Source organism: Pygocentrus nattereri, chromosome 1 (assembly GCF_015220715.1).
Source record: "Pygocentrus nattereri isolate fPygNat1 chromosome 1, fPygNat1.pri, whole genome shotgun sequence".
Classification (NCBI taxonomy): Eukaryota; Metazoa; Chordata; class Actinopteri; order Characiformes; family Serrasalmidae; genus Pygocentrus; species Pygocentrus nattereri.
Window position 1 is genome coordinate 49,669,651 of NC_051211.1, and position 22,975 is coordinate 49,692,625.

Consider the following 22,975-nt stretch of genomic DNA (forward strand, 5'->3'; position numbering starts at 1 on the left):
CTCCAAATGGAGTGTTATAAGAAAAAAGAAAGACCGGCAAGATGGCTGTGTGAGCGACCAATCACTGATATGGACAATAACACTTTAACACTAAGTCACTTTAAAATCTATATTGTGTGTATATGTAATATATTTATATTTTCTTATATTTTATTTTTACTTATTTGCTTTCTGTAGAGTGATCATCTGAGCCTCACCACAGGCATTTCAATGAATAAATGTCCTGACATATGCAAATGACAAATAAACTTGAAACCTGAGAAACCCACAAATGTGAGAATTTTATAATAACTATCGTCTTAGTTTAATGTCATTTTGATGTATTATGGTCATTTTCTTCGTGTTTTCTTTGCATGCTAATGTGTCTGTAGCTATCTAGCTAACTTTCCCTTTCCACCTTAAATGGTCTAGAAGTTCTGATGCCTGAAGCGCCAGAATGTAACTGCTGCACCATTTAAGGTGGAACGGGAAAATTCGAGCAAGAAGCTGACGAATAGCTGACTTCAGCTTTGTCACCAAAGAATTAGCGGTGGGCGATAATAAATAATAGTCTTATCCCTCTCTTTGAAAGCATATGATGCCCTAAATGTAACTGAAGCCCAGCAGTGAGGAGCTTATGTTTTTTCGCTCAATATATATATATATATTTTTTTTTATTTGAGGGTTGTCCCATTTCATAGGGTGAGATTTCAACCACTAAGGGGTTAGGGTGACACTCGAAAACTAGGGGTATAGGGGTAAAAAGAAGAAATGGAATTAGGCCATTGTGTCAATGTTTGGAACATATACATAGTTGGATGAGTCAGTTTACTTCAATGAAACAAGGACAAAGCCAAGATTATTGGGTTTGGCAACGAAGAGAAGAGAAACAGCAAAAACCAAAGACCAGGTCTAAAATCTTGGCTTTCTAATAGACTCATATCTCACCTTCATCAACCATATCAAAGGCTACATTTACAAAACAGGTCAAATTGGCCCAAATCTCACTTTCTCACCGAATCTGAATTTTGTTTGGCTGTCCACATTATCTTTTAAATGTGATCTGTATGCGACATCAGTCTGAGCAGATCAGCTCCTAAACCAGCCCACATGCACAAAAGAACAATGCTTCACGTGTCATGCTTGTCCAGAGGTAAACAGTCCAATTTCCCTGTTCTGGGACTCGTAACGGTCACTTAATCAACCACAGACACTTCTTTGGTCCATGTCCTCAATTCTTTTAAACTTTACTTTCTGACTTTTAACTGTTCTTTGATGCTGTAGCCTTGCCCTCCTCCGGCCACGTTTGAAAACATCTGACTTAATGTTTACGAGGTCTTAGCAGCGCAAAATAATGACGAATGTGGAGCTGGATTGACGTAAGAGTTGCATGAATTCCGATCTGGCTGATTGCCGCAGATCAGATATGGATCAGATTTCAGAACCACATGCGAAAGGAACTGAATCTTGAATTGGAATTGAAGTTGTCAGATTCTGTGTGTTTTTTCTGCTCACACTGACACACAGACACTGTGTCTTTTATGAAGAGAAAGATCAGATTTGGGACACTTTCACCTGCTGTGTAAATAAGGCCAAAGTAATCTTCATAATTAGAATCAGAATCAGAATTCTTTTTTGATCCCAGAGGGAAATTGCAGTTGTTACAGTTGCAACCATTTATGTAAAAGAGTAAGCACTTTAATGATTTAAAACAAAGATAAAGAGAAATTTGTAATATTTACACAAGATTTAAGTTCTTATGAATATAGTAGTGGCGGTGACTGTGATAAAAATATTAAACATCTAGTATAAGGCAGTTCAAATTATTGTACCTCTGAGTTATTGCACACAATTATTACTATTAGACATATGAACAGAACAGTTAGGTTGTTACCAAACTGGTTATCTGTCAGTAGGGCTACAACTAGTGGTTATACTAGTGGTTACAAGGTATTGAGTTTTGCACAGATGAACCACACTTAGTGAAACACACACTGAGGGAGGAGTTATAGAGTTTGATGGCCACAGGTAAGAATGACGTCCTGTGGTGCTCTGTGGTCATTTCGGTAGAACGAGTCTTGCACTGAATGATGTCCTGTGTCTCATCACCGTGTCATGGAGTCTGTGGGAGCCATTGTCCATAAGGGCCTGCAGCTTAGACAGCATCCGCCTCTACCAAAACGGCCAGCAGCGAGTCCAGCTCCACACCAACCACATCACCAGCCTTGCGGATCAGTTTGTTGAGTCTGTTGGCATCTGCCACCCTCAGCCTGCTTCCCCAGCATGATGGACACAGGGGTCACTGGTGCCTTGTCCCTCCTCAGGTCCACCACCAGTTCCTTTGTCTTTGTCACATTGAGCTGCAAGTGCTCGCACCATGCGACAAAGTCCTTCACCGTCGCCCTGTACTCATCCTCATCATCCTTGAGCAGGTAGATGATGGCGTCTTCAACTCCCAGGCAAACTGGAGGGGGTCCAGAAAAGGCTGGACTATTGGTCGGAGCTGATCCAAGATGAGCCTCTCCATGGTCTTCATGACATGGGACGTCAGTGCTACTGGCCTGTAGTCCTTGGCATCACTGGGTCGTGGCGTCTTTGGAACAGGAACAATGCAGGCTGTCTTCCACATCATAGGGACCCTCTGGAGACTCAGGCGCATATTGAAGACATGTTGCAGTACTCCACAAAGCTGGGAGGCACAGGCTTTAAGCACCCTGGGGAGGACCCCATCAGGGCGTGCAGCCTTGTTTGTGTGGAGTCTCTTCAGTTGTCTACCTACTGTAACAGGCAGCATGCACACACGTGCATGCGCACTACTTGTATAACCACCTTGTATCATCAAATATCCAGACTCAAAAGTTTGGTGTTCCAACGAGATCTAGAGAAGCTCGTCCATGCTTTCATTTCCAGTAGGGTGGGCTATCTTAATGGTTTCTTAACTAGGCTCCCTCATAGACCAGTAACCAGCTCAAGCTCATTCAGAGTGCTGCTGCTAGAGTTTTAACCAGGACTAAGAGAAAAGAGCACATTACTCCAGTTCTAAAACTTTTATACTGTCTTACAGTTACAGAATAGAGCTTAAATTGCTGCTAGTAGTATATAAACACTGAATAATTTCAGCAATACAGCTCTGATGTTCCATCCATCCATCCTCAACCACTTATTCGGGTCTGGGTCACGGGGGCAGCAGCCTAAGCAAAGAGGCCCAGGCCTCCCTCTCCCCCGCCACCTCCCCCAGCTTTTCTGGAGGGATAACGGGGCATTCCCAAGACAGTCAAGAGATATAATCCCTCCAATGTGTCCTGGGTCTTCCCCGGGGTCTCCTCCCCGTCGGACATGTCTGGAACACTTCCCTAGGTAGGCGTCCAAAGGCCATCCTTACCAGATGCCCAAACCACCTCAACTGGCTTCTCTCAACGTGGAGGAGCAACGGCTCTACTCCGAGCCTCTCCCGAATAACCAATAACCAGCAGGCCTAAAGTTTTATTACACACTTCTACAGAGTAGCTCAACCAGTTTGCATTTAAAGTCCTTGTTGTTTCTGAATAATAAGCCTTAGTATTTAATAATCCATGCGTCCAGGGTGTATCCTGCTTTCCACCCAGTGACTGCTGGGATAGGCTCAAGAAGGATATGCAACTTCAGAAAATGTCTGTCTGTGTGTGAGTAATGGGGCAGTCGTGGGCTGGAGGTTAAGGCACCGGCCTTGACCAGAAGGTCGCCAGTTCGATCCAACAGTACTTGACTGAGGTGTCCTTGAGCAAGACACCTAACCCCCACTGCTCCCTGGGCACTGCGGATAGGGCTGCCCACCGCTCCGGGTGTGTGTGGTGTGTCACTTCATGGATGGGTTAATTTCCCCATTGTAGAACTAATAAGGGTCACTTAGTCTTAATAAGCCTGGAATTTTAAGGGGTTGAACAATGTAACCAAAAGTTGGTGGACAGTGTGCTCAGTAAGTTCTGAGATGCCGTGTGCAGTTGAACCCTCAGTGAAAGTAATTTAACTTGTATTTGGGCTACACTTGCTCTAAAAGGTTGCTGATGCAGTGCCTCATCGCCTGAAGAGCAAAGCAAATGAGAAAAGAGTTTTTTACTGAGCCTCTAAGTGCTACTTGTAAAGCACAGCACACCTGATCCTCATTAAGATCTCTCAAAACCTTCGGGAATGATCGTGTTGCGAATCTGGAGACTCACTCAGGCTTGGGAAGATCTTCCTCCTCTTGCTTTTGTTCATAGTTTCATTTTTTCTCTCCTCGAGGTGTGTAAGCAGGGTACACTGTGTCCGGTTATGACCCAGGGGTCAGCAGCAATTATATACAATATTACAAGATAATATTTATGTAATGTGCTCCGAACATGAGGTTTGAGTTACACAGTAATGTATAACAATGTCTGTTAAATCTCTTGGTTATGCTATTGACAATCTAAACTCTTCACCCACCCTGCCATTTATTAAGTATTACGCTGATGGTGGATCTTAATTGCACCATATTACACAACAGCACATGAACAGGGGGCACTCAGTGAGGCATAAAGGGGAGCAGTGCTGCTGTGCTCACTGAGTTGGAAAGGTCTACTGATCTTTCCAGACATAATGAAGAGCAAACATTTTGGACAGACATTAACAACAACACAACACACCCACACTGCACACTGGATCCCTCATAAGGTCATTGTAATTTTGTTAAATGCCATATGTTCTCACACGGGAGGGGGGACATTTTCTTTATTTGGTCATTTATGGTGTATTCTGCCAAATCGGTTGAAAGTCAGGGATGAAAACAAACTTAAATCCCTTTGCTTTGAGTGACCGTATACTTTAATTATGATTATTTTTATTAACATGAATGACTGAACATTCCTTTTTGTCACTAGCGAATCATAAAGCCTCTGAAACATTTAAACATTTGACCAATTATTTCAGTAGTGACTGTTTCAGTAGTGACAATTTTAGCAAATTTTGAGTAGAACTAAAAAACAGTAGCCAGTACATGACTAGCGAGCACAGCTTTGAACTGGAGCGCACACAAAAAATCTTATTTTTTTCATTAAAGGAGAAAATGTGTTTCAGTAGAGACTGACTTAAACTTTTGAGTAAAATCCTTTTGTTTTCAGGGACCTTAAACCTCAATTCTTCTTCTTCTTTCGGCTGCTCCCTTTAGGGTTCGCCACAGTGGATCATCTGCCTCCATCTTGCCCTATCTACTGCCTCCTCTACTCTTACACCAACCATCTCCATGTCCACCTTCACTACATCCATAAACCTTCTCTGAGGTCTACCTCTTCTCCTTCTACCCGGCAGCTCCATCTCCAACATTCTTTGACCAATATATCCACTATTCCTCCTCAACACATGTCCAAACCATTTCAACCTGGCCTCTCTGGCTTTATCTCCAAACTGCTCCACCTTCACTGTCCCTCTGATCTGCTCATTTCTAATCTTGTCCAGCCTTGTCACTCCCAACGAAAATCTCAGCATCTTCATCTCCGCCACCTCCAGCTCAGCCTCCTGTCTTTTACACAGAGCCACAGTCTCCAAACCATACATCATAGCAGGACGCACTACTGTCTTGTAAACCTTCCCTTTCACTCTTGCTGCTATCCTTCTGTCACACATCAGCCCTGACACCCGTCTCCACCCACATCCTGCCTGCACCCTCTTCTTCACCTCTTTTCTACACTGTCCATTGCTCTGGATGGTTGAACCAAGATATTTGAAGTCATCCACCTTTACGACCTCGACTCCTTGCATATTCACCTTTCCACCTGCCTCCCTCTCATTCACACACATGTATTCCGTCTTGTCTCTCCTGACCTTCATTCCTCTCCTCTCCAGTGCAAACCTCCACCTCTCCAGATTCTCTTCCACCTGCTCTCTACTCTCACCACAGCTTACAATGTCATCTGCAAACATCATGGTCCATGGAGCCTCCTGCCTGAACCCTCGCCTTAGCCTTGCTTCAACAACTCTTTCCCATACCTTCATGGTGTGGCTCATCAACTTCATACCTCTGTAGTTGCTGCAGCTCTGCACATCACCCTTGTTCTTAAAAATGGGGACTAGTACACTGCTTCTCCACTCATCAGGCATCCTCTCACTCTCCAGGATTTTGTTAAACAACCTGGTTAAAAAGTCCACTGCCTTCTCTCCTAAACATCTCCATACCTCCACAGGTACGTCATCTGGACCAACTGCCTTTCCATTCTTCATCCTTTTTAGAGCTGCCCTCACTTCCACCTTACCAATTCTCTGCACTTCCTGATCCACTATCTCTCCCCCCGTTGTCCTCCTCTCTCTCTCGTTTTCCTCATTCATTAGTTCTTCAAAGTACTCCTTCCATCTACTCAACACTCTCTGTTCACTCACTAGTACATTTTCCTCTCTATCCTTTATCAGCCTAACCTGCTGTACATCCTTTCCAGCTCTATCTCTCTAGCCAAACGATACATGTCCTTTACTCCTTCTTTACTTTACGCCGGTTGCCCTTCCTGACGCAACCCTCATGTTTCAGCACTGACTTAAAATATGTATATATGTAATATATGATAGATTTTTTTATTTAAAAATTACTCGTGATAAATCTAAATCTTTTATCTTTGCTTTAAAAGAAATCAGAAAGATCTTAAAAACACCTCCAGGTCACGCCCTGCTAACACACTACACTCTTAAAAGAGGTTCTTTAGTAAAGAAGAGGGTTGTGCTTAGAACAATGAACACTCAAGGAACCCTTTGCATGATTAAAGGGCATTTGCATCATGAAAGTGTTTTTCAAAATTGATGGAAAATGTGCATGAATGTGCTTAGGGTTCTATATAGCACCCAAAAAAGTTATTTTATTATTATTAGCTTGACACCAAAACAATAGAAGAATCCTTTTTGTTATATAAAAGAAAATTTTCAAAAATCATCTACAGCTGTCACGCCCGGGTAAGAGACAAGCGCGGATAGATTGCTGAGGCTTTATTAAAAGGGGCAAATCCAAAAGAGTAGTCAAAAACAGTCCAGAGTCATAACGTTAAACCAATAAACCAAATGCAAAACATACCAGAGAGGTAAGACAGTCCAAGGTCAAAGTTTGGCAAATCAATACAAGAGGCAAGGCAAAAATCACAATCAAGGAAACAGGTAGAAGAGGTCATACACAGCAAAAACAAGAAGAGCAAAAGGGAACGCTTTGTAATGAAGGGGATGAACTGCAAACAATACTCAGCAAGGAAACACTGCGGACAGTGAACTATATATACTTCATTGGTGATGCTTGAGTCTAGGGCAATGTGGGAGTTGGAGTTCGTAGGTAGGAGTTCACCGTCAGTGACAGGTGCAGGCAGGACGGGGGCATCAGAAAAGGCAGGTGTGGCAACAGCACATTCTCCATCAGTCTGAAGAACCCCTTCATGATGCAAAGAACCTTTCAATCATGCAAAGGGTTCTTTAAATGTTCATGGCTCTATTTAAACAATTTTCTTTACTAATGAACTCTTGAGGGTGTTTTCCTGTGGATTTGGTGATGTGGTGGCATAGTTGAATAATTAGGGATGAATGAGAATAAACTACAGATGATTCAAACTAGTAATATACATTTATTTGGGACTTTGTGGGACTAATGCCCCCCTGAAACTGGATTAGTAATGCCTATGGACAAAGTGCTATGGGAGCAATGGACAGTGACAGTACCACTGCAAACTGTGCACTGAAATCCAGGCTAATAAGCCGGGCTTTAAGGTCCACCATCCCTGATAGGAAAGGGCCAGCGTGACACTAGACATTCCTAGTGGGGCCTCAAGCACCCCATGAAAAATGTTGATGGGATTTTTCACATAAATTATAAAAATCTCATTAAGCTACCAGCTCATAAATATTTTCCACCCTCAACAAGATATGTGTACTCACACATTCACTGAGAGCACACGGTGGACACCGGATCAGTCTGCTTTAGCTTTTTATCCAAGGTAATAAACTTGATTTGTTCTCTGTGAGCTCTGCTGTTGTATTATGGCCAGTCAAGCTCAGCCGTATTTTCTCAGCCCTACAATCACTACATGGCAACTGTTGCTATCTGCCATTGCTTCGGGCATTCGGTTAGGTGTCTGTGTGCTAATCTTTGAATTTGAAGTTGTAGCTACAGCCAAAAGATGTACAGAAGATCCAGTGATCTTCCGCTGTCCTCCACTACACAAAATTCAGGAATAATTTCCCCAAATGGGATATCATGAATGTTTCCCAGTTCAGCAATTAGGCGAATACCTCACTCTGAATGGCTCATCAGTGAGTAGAAATGCAACTGTGTGCTGCTAGCATTTAGCTTGATAAATAATTGTTTGTTTCCCATCAAAATAATACCAATAATATCCATGAATGGAAGTGAGGATAGCCAGAAAGAGTCTCATGGAGAGTCAAGATTCCTAGAACAGTGTTGATTTTAGCATGAAGTTTACATCAGACAGACCGTGGTGGTCTGTGTACATCTGAGGCCAGCAACAACTTTTATTAGCAACTACCATCAAGATACTTTTCACAGACATCCAAAGCACATGCATTTTTAATGTGGTGCTGATTACCAATCAACTGCTTTGTTTTGAATGATAAGTCAACTGGTTGAAACTAGTAGTTGTGCATTTTTATTATGAACAAAACCCAAACAAATGGCTGGAAGAGCACTAAAAACATACTATCACTATACTTATAAGTTACAACTACTTTCTTCCCGTGAGCCACTGCCCTCCAAAACGTCTGTGTATGGGCTTGCAGCCGCAATATGTCTGGTGTCCAAATTATTATTATTATTGTTTTTTGCTAACAAACACTATAAGTCAATAGTCACCCAAATCTTTTCCTTAAGCACTTCCTCAAAACTTTCCTCAAACTGCATCTAGATCTTCATTAAGGTTGCGCAGACTAGTTGATGTGGTTTAGGACACAGTATGACTTGTGAGCATGACAAAGACGGGAACTACTCCGTGTCGCCTAACAGGTGTTGTGCTGAAATATGACTCCCTTTCGTGTGCACACTGGTATATTAATGCTACCGATTACTTCAACGATTTCTGTTGTTTTTTTCGTAACTTTTGGTCGAATTCGGATGTATTCATGAGTGACTATTTACTTCTAGTGTTTGTTAGCAACATAAGCCTCAAAGCTCTTGCGGTAAACTAAAGAAGCAATCAAACAGGTCTTGGCTCATTGGAGAAAGTGAAAAATTGTACACACTTGATTTTCTGCTGACCCATTCCTTTAGGCATCCCTGCAGTGCATCTGTCAGGTGTCAACGTTCCTCTAAAATGGCCCTGTAATAGTTCAAACATGTGATGAGTGCCTGTGGCGTGTGCTCCCGCTCGCTCTTCACACACCTGTTGCTCATTACTTGAAGAATTCCACTCAACCAACTGGAGTTAGATTGGTGCAAAAGGACCTGCTAAGTTTTCTAAGCATTATCAACAGCATTAAAACCTATACGCTCTTGATAACAGACTTTATAAAGAGCAGTAAAGCGTTATCAGTACTACACTCAAAAGAATTAAGCATTGGATTTACTTAAAAGTGCTGTCAAGTGGGCGGCACGGTGGCACGGTGGCGTGGTGGCGTGGTGGGTGGTGCTGTCACCTCACAGCGAGGAGGGCCTGGGTTCGATTCCCCGGCCAGGTGACCAGGGTCCGCTCTGTGTGGAGTTTGCATGTTCTCTCCGTGTCTGTGTGGGTTTTCTCCGGTTTCCTCCCACAGTCCAAAGACATGCACTCAGGCCAACTGGGCATGCTAAATTGCCCCTGTGTGTGAGTCACTGTCTGCCCTGCGATGGACTGGTGTTGTGTAACATGTAAATGAAAATGATTTGCAGGTCCATATTTTATTCACAATAGAACACAGAACACATATCAGATGTTGAAAGTGAGACATTTTACCATTTCATGAAAAATATCAACTCATATAGAACTTGATGGCAGCAACACATGTCAAAAAAGTTGGGACAGGGCTGTGTCTACCATTGTGTAGCATCCCCTCGTCTTTTAACAGCAGTCTGTAAATATCTGGGAAGTTTTGGGAGAGGAATGTTGTCCCATGTTGGAGTCTGATGTTGGAGTCTAGCTGCTCGACAGGCCTGGGTCTTCTTTGATGACTTTTTCATGTCATCATGCACCAAATGTTTTCTCTTGGTGAAATTTTGTCTAATAATGTAGCAAGATGTAGCTTTTAGAGCCATTAAGTGCTTCAGACGTCTGGTTCCTAAGACTATAATGGTGAAGATTTCTGACTCAGTAAATTCTCTAGAAAGGTGCATTTCACACCAAACCACTCTGAATGATTTTGTTTACATCTAAACTATTCAATTTTAGCGAAATCGGTGGAGTTCCCCTCTAAGTAACATCAATGGGAGAAAATGGAATAAAACCAACAAGAGTTATTTCATGTTTTTTGAGCATTCCACGGTGCCCATCATCCCTGCTGAAACACACAGAAACCATTAAGTGTTTCTGTTGCTTCCTCATGGCTTTTTAAGGGGTTGATGTAAAGGACGCAAATGGTTTGACAGGTGACCAGTGGCTGATTCTAAACGCATTTGATGGTTTCCCTAATGGGATTTAAAGATGTTCTGCATGAAAGTGTGGTACGTATTGAAAACCATTACGCCGATTCCCATTAGGTTTTGATCCTAACGTGTGTTTTTCAGCAGTTTTGTAGTGCCGCTGTTTCTAATCCACAGCTTGGCTGCGCAGCGTGTTTGTTTTGGCGACGTTGGTGACTCGATAAGCGCGAGTTTGGGGGCGTTTCGGCGCTTGATTTGTAGGGAAGAAGAAGGATCATGAAGAAGTGACGGCTGTTGCTCGGGGTCTTCAGGAGAGGGAGAGGAGGGATTAGGAGCGTAGGAGGAGAAGGAGGAGGAGGCGACGTTGAGGCTTCCTTTTTAAGCGCGAGCGGCTGGGTCGGGTTTAGAAAGGCGACGCGCGTGCTCAATCCAGGCCCAGTCCGATCGCGCCAGCTCCCGGGTGCCAAAACCGCGCGCGCTAGAGCCATCCAACGAGGGAGTCCACCTGTTGCCCACACGCATGACGGAGGGACAGAGGCACGCGCTGCCCCACGGGAGGCTCTCCACAGCGCCGGAGCGGCGCGCGGGACCTGGACTGGCGCGCGCGTCTTGATCTCCCGGGCGAACGATGCGCTCCGCGTGTGCCAACGACAGCGCGGAGGCGGCGGTGAACGGCAGCGGCGACCCGTTCGGGCGCAACGAGGAGGTGGCCAAGCTGGAGATCGGCGTGCTGAGCGCGACCTTCCTGGTGGCGGTGGCGGGCAACGCGTGCGTGCTGCTGGCCGTGCGCCGCGCCAACAAAAAGGGCTCGCGCGTGCACCTCTTCATCAAGCACCTGAGCCTGGCCGACCTGGTGGTGGCCTTCTTCCAGGTGTTGCCGCAGCTGTGCTGGGAGGTGACGTTCCGCTTCTACGGGCCGGACTTCTTGTGCCGCGTGGTGAAGCACGCGCAGGTGCTGGGCATGTTCGCGTCCGCCTACATGCTCGTGATGATGACCGTGGACCGCTACCTGGCCGTGTGCCACCCGCTCGAGACGCTGCGGCGGCGGCCGGCGCGGCGCGCGCGCGCAACCATCGCGGCCACGTGGCTGTGCAGCGTGGTGCTGAGCGCGCCGCAGTACTTCATCTTCTCGCTGAGCGAGGTGCGCCCCGGCTCGGGCGTCTACGACTGCTGGGGCCACTTCATCGAGCCGTGGGGCGTGCGCGCCTACGTCACGTGGATCGCCGCGGGCATCTTCCTCGTGCCCGTGCTGGCGCTCGCGCTCTGCTACGGACTCATCTGCCGCAGCATCTGGAGGAACGTGAAGGGCAAGGCGCGCGGGGAAGCGGGGACGGTGGGGACGCTGGTGGGGAGGGCGCGGGTCAGCGGCATGTCCACTATCTCGCGCGCCAAGCTGAGGACGGTCAAGATGACCTTCGTGATCGTGCTCGCCTACGTCGTGTGCTGGGCGCCCTTCTTCATCGTGCAGATGTGGTCCGTGTGGGACGAGGAGTTCTCCTGGCACGGTAAGACTTCACTGGTTCACCCCTGAAGGTTCTGGCATAAGGAACCACCACAGCTGGTTCTTAACTTAAAGGAAATGGCCATTCGGACTTCTATAACCTGACAACAGCAGAGCTGCACACTTGAAACCAAGTCTAGCACCAAGAAGATGGTTCTTGAAGAGTCCTTTAGTAAAGAAAATGCTTCCATGTAGAACCATGAACACTAAAGAACCCTTTGCATGATTAAAGTTTGTTTTTTTTACATTGTAAAAGCGTTCTTCAGACTGATGGAGAACCTTTTTGGCACCGAAAAGGGATCTTCTGCTGTTCCAAGTTTGACATTGTATCAATGGAAGAACCCTTTTGGGTGAAACCCTCATCAAAAAGCTTCCAAATGGAACCACAGTCTCCATTAATCTGAAGAACCATTTAACGATGGACAGAACCCTTTATTCTCCAGGGTATATTAAAGGAGTTAAAAAGGTTAATCATGCAAAGGGTCCTTTAAGCGTTCATGGTTCTATATAGAACCATTTTCTTTACTAAAGAACCCTTGGAGAACCATTTTTTAGAGTGTAGTTTGCATGGTAGTCTGTGTAGTTACTATGTAATAAGCCTGGGATTTTACAGTGTGAAGTTTATTTAATGTATTTGTTTGTCATCATTTCAGGTGAGTTGAGAATTGGTTCCAGAGTAGGAAGTGCTATAATGAAGGTACGCATTAAACAGGGGTCCATAAGGTCCAGTAATAGCACTCTCCTGCCTTCCATCCAATGACCGCTGAGATAGGCTCCAGCTCCCCCATGAACGAGAAGGAGAAGCGGTTTAGAATATGTGTGAGGATCAGTGGTTTAAGTAACTGGCAGTTTTAAGTTTTATTAAGTTCTAGCTGTAATGTTTGTCATCACTTCAGCTGAGCTGATTGGGGGCAGTCATGGGCTGGAGGTTAGGGAACCAGCTCTGTGACCAGAAGGTCACCAGCTCAATCCCCTGAGCTGACAGTACGTGACTGAAGTGTTAAGTGAATAATTAATGTTTATCATTGGTTCAGTTGAGTTAAAGATAATTGGTTCCTGAGGAAAAAAACACCCCTTAACATTTTGCAAAAGGAACAACCTTGACTGGTTCTTCACTAAATGGTTCTCAAATGAATAGGATTGATTTCACTGACTTCAGTTTTAGTGGTTCAGCTGAATTAAACCAAATTGGTTCCAGAGTAGAACGTGCTATCAAGTGTCTAGTGAAGGTGCTCTATGAGCAGGATTCCAATAACATATCCATGGCACTCTTCTTTATTATATCATGGCTATGGACGCTCATTAAAAGAATTTCACCGTCATTGGTCTCTAAACCTAAATATGTGTGGTTTAATGTATCAGTGATTTAAGCAACTGGATTATTATAGGTTGTATGTTTGTTTATCATTGATTAAACTGACTTATCATTGGGTTGACTGCACTGATGGTTGGCTTAAATTGGCATAACTAGCATTGGTTTCACTCACTCTAACATGATTGGTTCAATTGGTTCAGGTATTATTGGTTTCAGAGTGGAAAATGCTCTCAAGTGTCAAATGAAAATGAATAGGATTCCAAAAATAAATGTCCATAGCACTTTTCTGGAAATAAGCACGTCTTTGTTATATCATGGCTAAGGACACATGTTAAAAAACACCTCTAATGTTTTGGCAGAGAACCACCATCATTGATATCATCATCATTATTTTGATCCACTTAATCCAGATGGGGTCCAGTCGGGAGAGCAGAGAATCATTGGTATCCATCATTGGCAATTAACTTAAATATATTTGGTGTAATACATCAGTGGCTAAAGTAACTTGGCTGTTGTAGTTTTAACTTAGTTTATCACTTGTTAAGAATACATTAGGTTAACTTTATTGATTGGTGGCTAAAAGTGACATAAATAGCACTCATTTCATTGTCTTCAATGCCACTGGGTTAACTTAGTTTATCAGTGGTTCAATTGAGTTACACTGAATTGGTTCCAGACAAGAAAGCGCTATCAAGTGTCTGATGAAGGTGCTTCATAAACAGGAGTCCAAAAAAGCCAGTAATGAATTTTCATAGCACTCTTCTGGAAATGAAGGTCTTTATTATATCATGATTGCAGGCCAATGTTAAAACCCCAGTGTGTTTTGGCATAGGACTGACTTATCTTGGGTTACTTCATTGATCACTGGCTTAAAGTGACATAAATAGCATTGATTTCGCTGACATGACAATATCATTGGTTGACCCCTTATCATTCCAGGCTTATTCCGTACTAAGGCTTATCATTCGTTAAACACAGGGACTTCAGTGCAAACTAATGGAGCTTTTCTTAGTTTATAGAAGTGTGTGCTAAAACTTTGGGCCTGCTGGTGTGACCATGGTTTGGTAAGGGGTTAAACTTAGTTTAAATATAATTGGTTTCAGAGTGTCAAGTGTCTCATAAACAGTGGAGAACAAAATACACAAATCATGTATTTGAGTTAAAATAGAGATACCCAAGGTGAAATATTACTCCAGTAAAAGTAGAAATTCCTCCCTTTAGATCTCCACTTGAGTAAAAGTACAAAAGTATTTGCCTTCAACTGTACTGAAGTATCGAGTAAAGTAAGTAAGTAAAGTTAAGTAAAAGTACTTAAAGATTAATTGACTTTTTTAACTTACATACAAGTTTAAGTTTAATAAAACTTGCTTTAATCTCAGGATCACAAGTGAGTTTCCTTTACTATGTTGATCTGTAGGTCTCTGTTCATAAACATCAACTAGCCAAAACAATTTACTACAAAATGAAATAATGTTTGTATAAATTCAGAAAAAAGAAACAGGCCAGTCACAAGATTTAGTATCTGAACAACTTAACTGCACACATCTTCAGTGTAGTCAATATATCTGATGATGCTCGTTATGAGATTGTTGTAAGAATATTAGAAAATTATTCGACCAGTTTCTATACACTGTTACTTATCATTTGCCTTATTGCAAGAAACAGAAAAAGAAAAAGAAATGTTTTTCTACGATGTGAACTCTTTAACAATAGCGTTTACAGTACATTTAGATGTATATATTTGGATGCACTTATCCAGGGTGACCCAACAAATGTGCAGACAGTGCATTAGAGTACTGAAAGCACCAGTTCATTTCTGGATTTTGTTATTTCATACTCTGTGCAGCTTTTTATCACCACGAAAAATCCTCAGGGTTGAATTCTCTCCGCTCTCAGTGTTCATTTATGTCCAGCTGGACACTGTGGGTTTTAACTCAGGGGATAATGCTGCACATGTGCATATCATCATATCATATCATGGCTTATTGCTCATATCTCTCAAATCAGGTGCAATAAATGCTGTAAGGAAGTATGGAGAAAAAGACTTAGCATTTTCTTCCCACACTTCGAACATAAACTCAGTGTAACTGCTGTTTTAATTCTTTTAGAAAATCTTATATGAAGTGTAACTAAAATTTTGCTTAATTTGCTAAATTAAAATTGGATTTATGCAATTTCTAGTAAGCTAATCTATTCTGGCTGAGCTGTGCTCCAGACAGAGTTGCAACTGTTTATCTTCCCCTCATGTTCACCCCCTGGTCTTTGTCCTCATCCCTCATCTCCCCTGTCTCTTCCCTCCAGACTCGGAGAACACGGCAGTGACCCTTTCAGCTTTGCTGGCCAGTCTCAACAGCTGCTGCAACCCCTGGATCTACATGCTGTTCAGCGGTCACCTCCTCCAAGACTTCCTGCGCTGCCTTCCTTGCTGGCCGCCTGGCCGCTCAGGGCGCTCTGGCTCAGACGGCAGCGTGCAGAGGACCACCACGGTGGGCAAAGTACCTGCCGCCCGGACTCCCACCGGTGCCTACGACTCGTGGAAGGAACCATGCAACTCCCGCAAGTCTAGCCAGTCTGTAGTGCTGGACTTCCCTCGCAGAACCAGCCACAACATCCCGCTCGAGTCTTAGACATGGCTGAGTTTAATGTTTACTTACTTTTGGGCCTGGACACTGTCCATTGTGCAACACCTTTGGGTCCCTATGTTGGTTCACTAGCTTATTTAACAGCCAAGCTGGTCAGAACATTGAGTGTGGTTGCCTAGGTAACAGCAAAGACTTTGGACCATTTTAGGGCATTGACAGAATTGATTGTGGTTGCCGGTACATTGATAACAGGAACGTTTTCAGCTACTTCTGGTCACAACAGTGTTGATTGTGGTTGCTGAGATAACAGCAATGCTTTTAGGGCACCACAATATTAATCGTGGTTGCCTAGGTAACAAGATCACTTTTTAGCCATAAACACTGTTGACTGTGGTTGCCTAGATAATGGCAACACTATCGGGCTGTCAACAGAGTTGATTGAGCTTGCCTAGGTAACATGAGCACTTTTGGGCCCTGACAGTGTTGATTGTGGTTGCCTAGGTAGCAGGAATGCTTTTGGGCCCCAAAAGTGTTAATTGTTGTTGCCTTGGTAACAGCAGCATTTTAGGCCACATTTAGGCTATCATCATTTTGGGCAGGACTTAGGTGCCATTGTGACCTTGACCACTTTTAGGCCATGAGATATTTGCTGTGGTTGCCTAACAACAACAACAAACAGTATACTGGCACAGAATGAAATACTTCCAAATATTATGTAAACTTATTCTCTGGTAAGCCTGTCTGTTATTATTATCACATAGGTCTGGGCATCAGCCTAGTAAATAACTTCAGGACGTTTCCAGTAAGTGAATAAATAGGCCTGTGGTTGACAGTTTGAACTCTGCTTTCTCATGCGGTTAATAAATTTCAATTTGAGTTTTTCTATATTGGCCACTTGTGTGAAGTCAAACACTATGTTAGGCTTAAGGACAGATCCAGATGTTCTACAAAAACAGATGCCTAGCTGTATTTGATAAGTGAGACAATTCTTTGACCTGAAAATGAATGCATTTTAATCAAGATGTGGCTCTATTGCAAAAGAGACGAATCTATTAAAGAAGAAAATAGGTGAAAATGTATAATGAATGTAAATATTAGTGTAATTTGAATGTGGCCATGAAAAACAGTTCAGCCATCGTAATATTGAGGTCTCTGTGCAGCCAGGACGCAGACTGTGAGAGCGGAATCATTAAGCAGCAGCTGCGTATAGAACACGCCAGCCAGTTTTCTGAGTGACGCGCTCACTGAAAAGCTGCAAAACCCTGTCTGCAGGGTTGGTGTTTGAGCCCCTGCGTGCCACTGAAGGAATGCAAGATGGAGAAAGCAGGAAAATATTACTTTTGAACTCAACTCATGGACAATCCAAGCCCCTTTTAGGAGCCAGCTTCTTGTCTTTGGCTCAGTTGTTCCCCTAAATACATGGGCTTAACCTGTCTGTGCATGCATCTCTGCACGGTTTTAGCATGCTCGCTGTAAGCTTGGGTCAAGTTTATTTAAGACTCAAAAGTAATCAAGCCTTACCTTGCTAAGATTATTTAGATTAAAGCAGGAGTGTCCAATCTTTCCTGCAGTCAGTGTGGCTGGAGGCTTTCATTCCAAACAAGCAGGAGCACCCGATTCCAGTTCTTTAAAATCAACTGATTTCAGTCAAGGAACTAATCGTGATCTCCTGCTTTGCTGAAATCAAAACTTGCAACCACAGTGGCCCTTTGCGGATGAAATTGGACCCCCGTGGAATGTAGTTTACAGAGGTGCAAATCGATCCCTGAGGTTTCCACTCTTTTTAGTTCTTTGTAGGTTATTTATACAGTTGAATGCAAAAGTTTGGTTAACACATTTTCTACAGTCAACACTCTTACATTTCCTCTGCTAATCTAAGCACACACTATTTATTTAAGATATCGCAGGATGTGTTAACATATTTTCACTTAAAGCAAAATTATATAAGAATTTTACCTGAAAATAATGGCTTTAAAATCATTTTGATGCTAAACTGACTTACAATAGAGAGAATGGCTCTGTCATGTCAACTCTGAGTCCAGAATACCTGCTATTGCATTATGTAACTTTGGAGGAGCAGGCATGAGACCTCTTGTGAGGACTGCATAATGCTTTATGGCACCAACAACTTTGGCTGTTCAGGTAGGTCTGAGAAGAAGCCAGGTCAGTATTCCCGGCATGGGCATCACGGCAGAATCTGCCAAAAGACTGAAGAAGACAGCATTGAAGAAAGCTAGGAAGAGAAAGAGCGAGAGTGACCAAGCAAGAGTAAATCTCAGACTGGCTTTTACTCATTTGCAAGAACTAAAGGAGATAAAAGGACACAAGGTAGTCTCCCAGCTCACAGGAAAACAAGAAAATCCGACAGCAGTGTGCAAGTTACATCCCTGCTCATGCTATTTTTGAAAGATTCCGACGCAGTCTGAAACCTTATCTGTGTGACTCCTGCCTCTCAGAAGTTTTGTAGTTTTTCTGGATGCCAAAATCTAACCTCAGTCTCATTTCAGGGTAGCATGCAAAGACATTAATTAATCTCAGGCCAAATATTTTGGTCAGACTTCCAAATTAAATTTGAAAGTTTGCAACTTTCATTAAAATCCTGTAATATTACCTGTAATTCAGCACGGTTCTTTCTCCTCTCTTGCATTTTTTGTGCCAAATTCCACCTCCCTCGCAGACTCTGACTCACCTTTGCATGCTCACGTATGGATGCTACAGGTTACACTCATAATTTTGGTTATTTGCATAAGAAGCAACTGAAATATCGCAAGTGTAATCTGACGGATTCTGTATCCATCAGTTTCAACAAATGCACGTGTACAACGGGGGCTCATGGCATTTATTTTTACAACAGTGGTGTAAACGTGAGATATACCCAAGAATAAAATGCATAAGACTGTTTTAAAATAAAAAACCAAATCAAAAGTCATTTGACAAACTTTTGCACACAACCGTATCTAGTAATGTACTTAAAGAACTACTTTTCAGTTTCAGGTTTTGCCTCACAGTGGCAGGATAGGCACTTTGGAAACATTCATAATGAATCACCTTTCCTCCAAAAAACCCACAGCTAAGGACAGTAATGTCTTAATATTACTGATATTTCTAAAACGTAGACTTTGTGAAAGTAATGATTGTCACTGAAGGAGGTAAAGGTAATTGGCTTTCACCAGGAACCATTCAATATTTCTGAAAGCATGACTGAATGACTCCCAACGTTCACTTCAATGAGCCGCTCGAAAAAGTGCCAATCATTCACGTACAATGCATCGCTGCTGTGCTCCCATCGGCTAAAACGGACTTCATTGCTAGACTGTAGTTTTACAATGTTTTAGCGGATCGATATTGATGTTGCACTTTCTTCATGGCTATGTGTCCGTGACGTGTTTCAGTCCTCATGTTTCATGGCTGGACATACGTGTGGTCTAGCGCGTGATTAAGCTTTGTTCCTCAGGCCGACATCAGTCTTAGTTGTTTACAGCCATGCCAGGAAGCTCTTTCATTGTGTGTGAGAACAAAAGAGCGTGTTGAAGAGTGTGTGTGTGTGTGTGTGTGTGTGTGTGTGTGTGTGTGTGTGTGTGTGTGTGTGTGTTTGTGTGTGTGTGTGTGTGTGTGTGTGTGTGTGTGTGTGTGTGTGTGTGATCAAGCTTTGTTTACTAGTCCACAGAGAATCCCTCATCTGCCTAAAGCTTAAATCTCATCAGTGTTGACTGAATGTTTAAACATTTGGCTAAGCTGGGCTGACTGATATACTCAGAGCCTTCTGGTACATTGATCACATTTGCTGTAAATATGAATGATTTAAATAAAGAAATGATGTATATTCAGTGAGAGTTGTTCATTTGTAGCGGTGTCTCTCCGTCCTTCGCAGTGAGTGCGTTTATATGCACCCAATAACCTGATTCGATTTATGCAGTTATCTGATTACTCAAATGGTGTGTAAATAGCATACTCAGATTTCTAAGATCCAAGCAAGGTTAAGAAACCTGATTAAGAAATCTGATAAAGAGGCCAGATTTTAGCTCAGTAATCAGATTTCTCTGTGCATGTGAACTCTTACTCTGATTTCTTTCGGATTTCTCAGTCTGCGCATGAGCGAAAAACAAGACGCTGGTACTGGAAATAAGCGAGTGACACTGAAACCAACTACATGCTTAACATAACAAAGGATTCACGTGTTCTTCATCTTCTAGATGATGTATGTTCATATTTTCAGGTAAAGTGGCACAATGTTTAAACGAAAAGCCGAGGCATGAATGTTTTTACGTTACATTTGCATCGCGTCTTCTTTCGTGAGATTATTGGTCAGTTTCAAAGCAGAATTCCGACTGCCTGACTCATGTAGACCCGGAGTTTCTCCATTATCTGATTAGTCAAGTGTATGTAAATGCACTTATTGATGTCGCTTCATAATGAACTCATAATGATTTCTATGTATTTTAAACATTTTAGAGACCTGCTGAAAATATTGTTGATCTGGTTCCATCAGTAACATGGAATGCATGCTGGTCTAAACTGGTCTAGGTTTTGGTTTATGTTGGTCTGTTGCTGGTTTAGCTGCTCACCCAACTTGGTCATGCTGGTTGACCATCACACCAGCATCCAAAGCATGACATATGCTGGTTTTGCTGATGACTCATGCTGATCTATGCAGGTTTATGCATGTTTCTAGCAGGGAACATATGTATGATACATAGTCGAGAGCAACGTCACCAGTTTTATCCACATAGGGCTGGTGTGACTACAGGTTTTCATTCCAATGAAGTAGACTTCACTTATTTTAATCAGGTAGTTTAATCAGTTGGTCAGTACAGACAGGCCACAACAGCTTCAAGTGTCTCAACTTCACGGAACAAGTTTCATAAAACTATCATGTGATCACATCAAACAACATACTTTCAAACAACTGATTTAACTGAATCAATGGACAAAAAAAGAACATTACTTCATTAACAGGCTACTAGCCCTGCTCTGTAGGTGACCCTGCCCATCTGCAGTGAGAGCGGAAGGTAAAGTTCAACAAGCCTTTTTGTTCCTTAAATGGTGCAGCAGTTATGTTTTTCAATTACTGCACCATTTAAGGTGGAACAGGAAATTTAGCTATCTACTGAGATATCAGCATACCACTAGCGATTTGTAATGTTTGTTATGAAGAAAAAGACAATGTTTCATTGAAACAATCATAAACTAATTAAACAAATTCAATGGTTATTGTATCTTTTAACAGAGAAACTCTCACATTTGTGAGATCTTTGGTCGCTTATGCAGTCATCTTGCCCGTTTTTATTTTTTTCTCATAAAACGTTTCTCCTTTTGGAGTATGACTCTGAAAAATCTCTATTTGGAGGGCCGTGTAGCCCTAACACTTCGTCCTACTCCTCTATCTGAACAAAAATTGGGACACCCTAACCCTAGGCGTAAACACGCAAAACAGAGGGGTAGGGCTAAGTGGTAAGGGCAAAGGGGTGAAATGGGATTACGCCTAAATAGACTATAAGCATTGTGGCTACTTAGACAGTCCTTATCTACGGTTTAATAAACAAACAACAAATAATCAACCTCAACCATGCAACACCAGCAGGAGAGCTCAAAACATGCATGCACTATCATAATATATAACTCTGACTCTTGGGTGATGACCAGTCCATGTGCTTGCTATGTGGAATGCTCTGAACCTTTATGTCCACTGCTGCAGCGTGTTACGTAAGTGAAGGAATTTAAAGATGTCATGGTCATTAGGAGCAGACATACATATTAATTGAGGGCGCACATGGAGATTAGGACCGGGGTAGCAGAGAATTATCTGTTGGAAGGCATTTCATCCATTTCTGATTAGCTATGGGGGTGAGGAGGGTTTGGTTGTGGCTGTGGCCATGGAGAGGACTGCAGCCCTGTTCTGGGTCATGTAACATGCTGTAACACAGCTTTCCTGCGCTTGACAGACATGCTCTGAGCCACGGGTATTAGACACAGTGGCTCCCTGCTGCTTAGCCACACAGCATGACCCACCCACCCCAAGCTGTACACATATTATCATGAAAGGCCTGGACAAAAACTAAAGCAACGTTTTGACTTCATTGCATGCCAGAACGCGCTGGCAGTTCAACTGCCATTTGGCTGTAAATGGCTGAACTGGACTGAACTGAACATGCTGAACTGCACCTTATAGTTTGTTGTATTGCACTGAAGGTTCCACTTATTCCCTACAGTCTCAAATCTGACTGCATTGTTCCTGAAATGGAATATCATTCATGTCATATGGGGCACCCTATATGAAAATGTTGTCACAGACAATGATATATTACATATAATTTAAGTCTGTAGGACCTATTTTCAATGTTTACCAAAGAAAAAAAAAGTTTATTATTATTTCAACCTCAGATTCTTGGTCTTTGCTCATTGTCTGTGAAGAACATATAAAATAACATATTTTCATTGACTTTACACTGTTCACCCCCCATGTGTTTGTATATGTGTGTGTGTGTGTGTGTGTGTGTGTGTGTGTGTGAGGGTAGACAACATGGACAGGCTGCTGACTGGCTACAGCTGCTAAAAGAACTCTACACTGGCCACTTGTGATATTTTAAACATCTGGCATTTTTACATTAATTGTTATGGTTTTCTTGATTGAAAAACGATAATATGGTGGGTCCACCAGACCACTGAGTAACAACATCAACACCACACAAGGGTCAATGGCCGTTTTGACTGGAAATTACATAAATGCAGGGTGGTCACTGACCTTTGCACAGTACTACAAAAAATAATAGTGGGATTGTGATAGAGAACAGATGGAAGCCTTGAGTCCATGAATGTATCTTTTTGTGCTTTGTTTCCAGAGCTGAAGGTAGTTTTGATCATCATGGACCTTAAAGTAGAAATGCAGTCTTGGTCTTCGCAGTGGCCTCAGTCAGCTGCAACCACATAGCCACAAATATTTTACCAATTAATAATGAAGAATATCTCAAATATTCCTGGAGACTTGGACATGAGGGGCTCATTATTGAGCTTTATCTGAGTTTCAATTTCAAGAGTTAGTTTTTGTAGCACACTAACAAACCTCTGCTCTGATCTCA

At 42.7% G+C, this 22,975-nt stretch overlaps 1 protein-coding gene across 1 annotated transcript; it reads left to right on the forward strand.

Annotated features, from left to right (window-relative positions):
- Positions 1-10,999: 10,999 nt before the first annotated feature.
- avpr1ab (arginine vasopressin receptor 1Ab) lies at positions 11,000-19,726 on the forward strand. Its single transcript, XM_017698909.2, has 2 exons — positions 11,000-12,006; positions 15,619-19,726. The coding sequence occupies exons 1-2, from the start codon at positions 11,130-11,132 to the stop codon at positions 15,942-15,944; spliced, it is 1,203 nt and encodes a 400-aa protein (XP_017554398.1). The 5' UTR covers positions 11,000-11,129; the 3' UTR covers positions 15,945-19,726.
- The last annotated feature ends 3,249 nt before the right edge of the window (positions 19,727-22,975 follow it).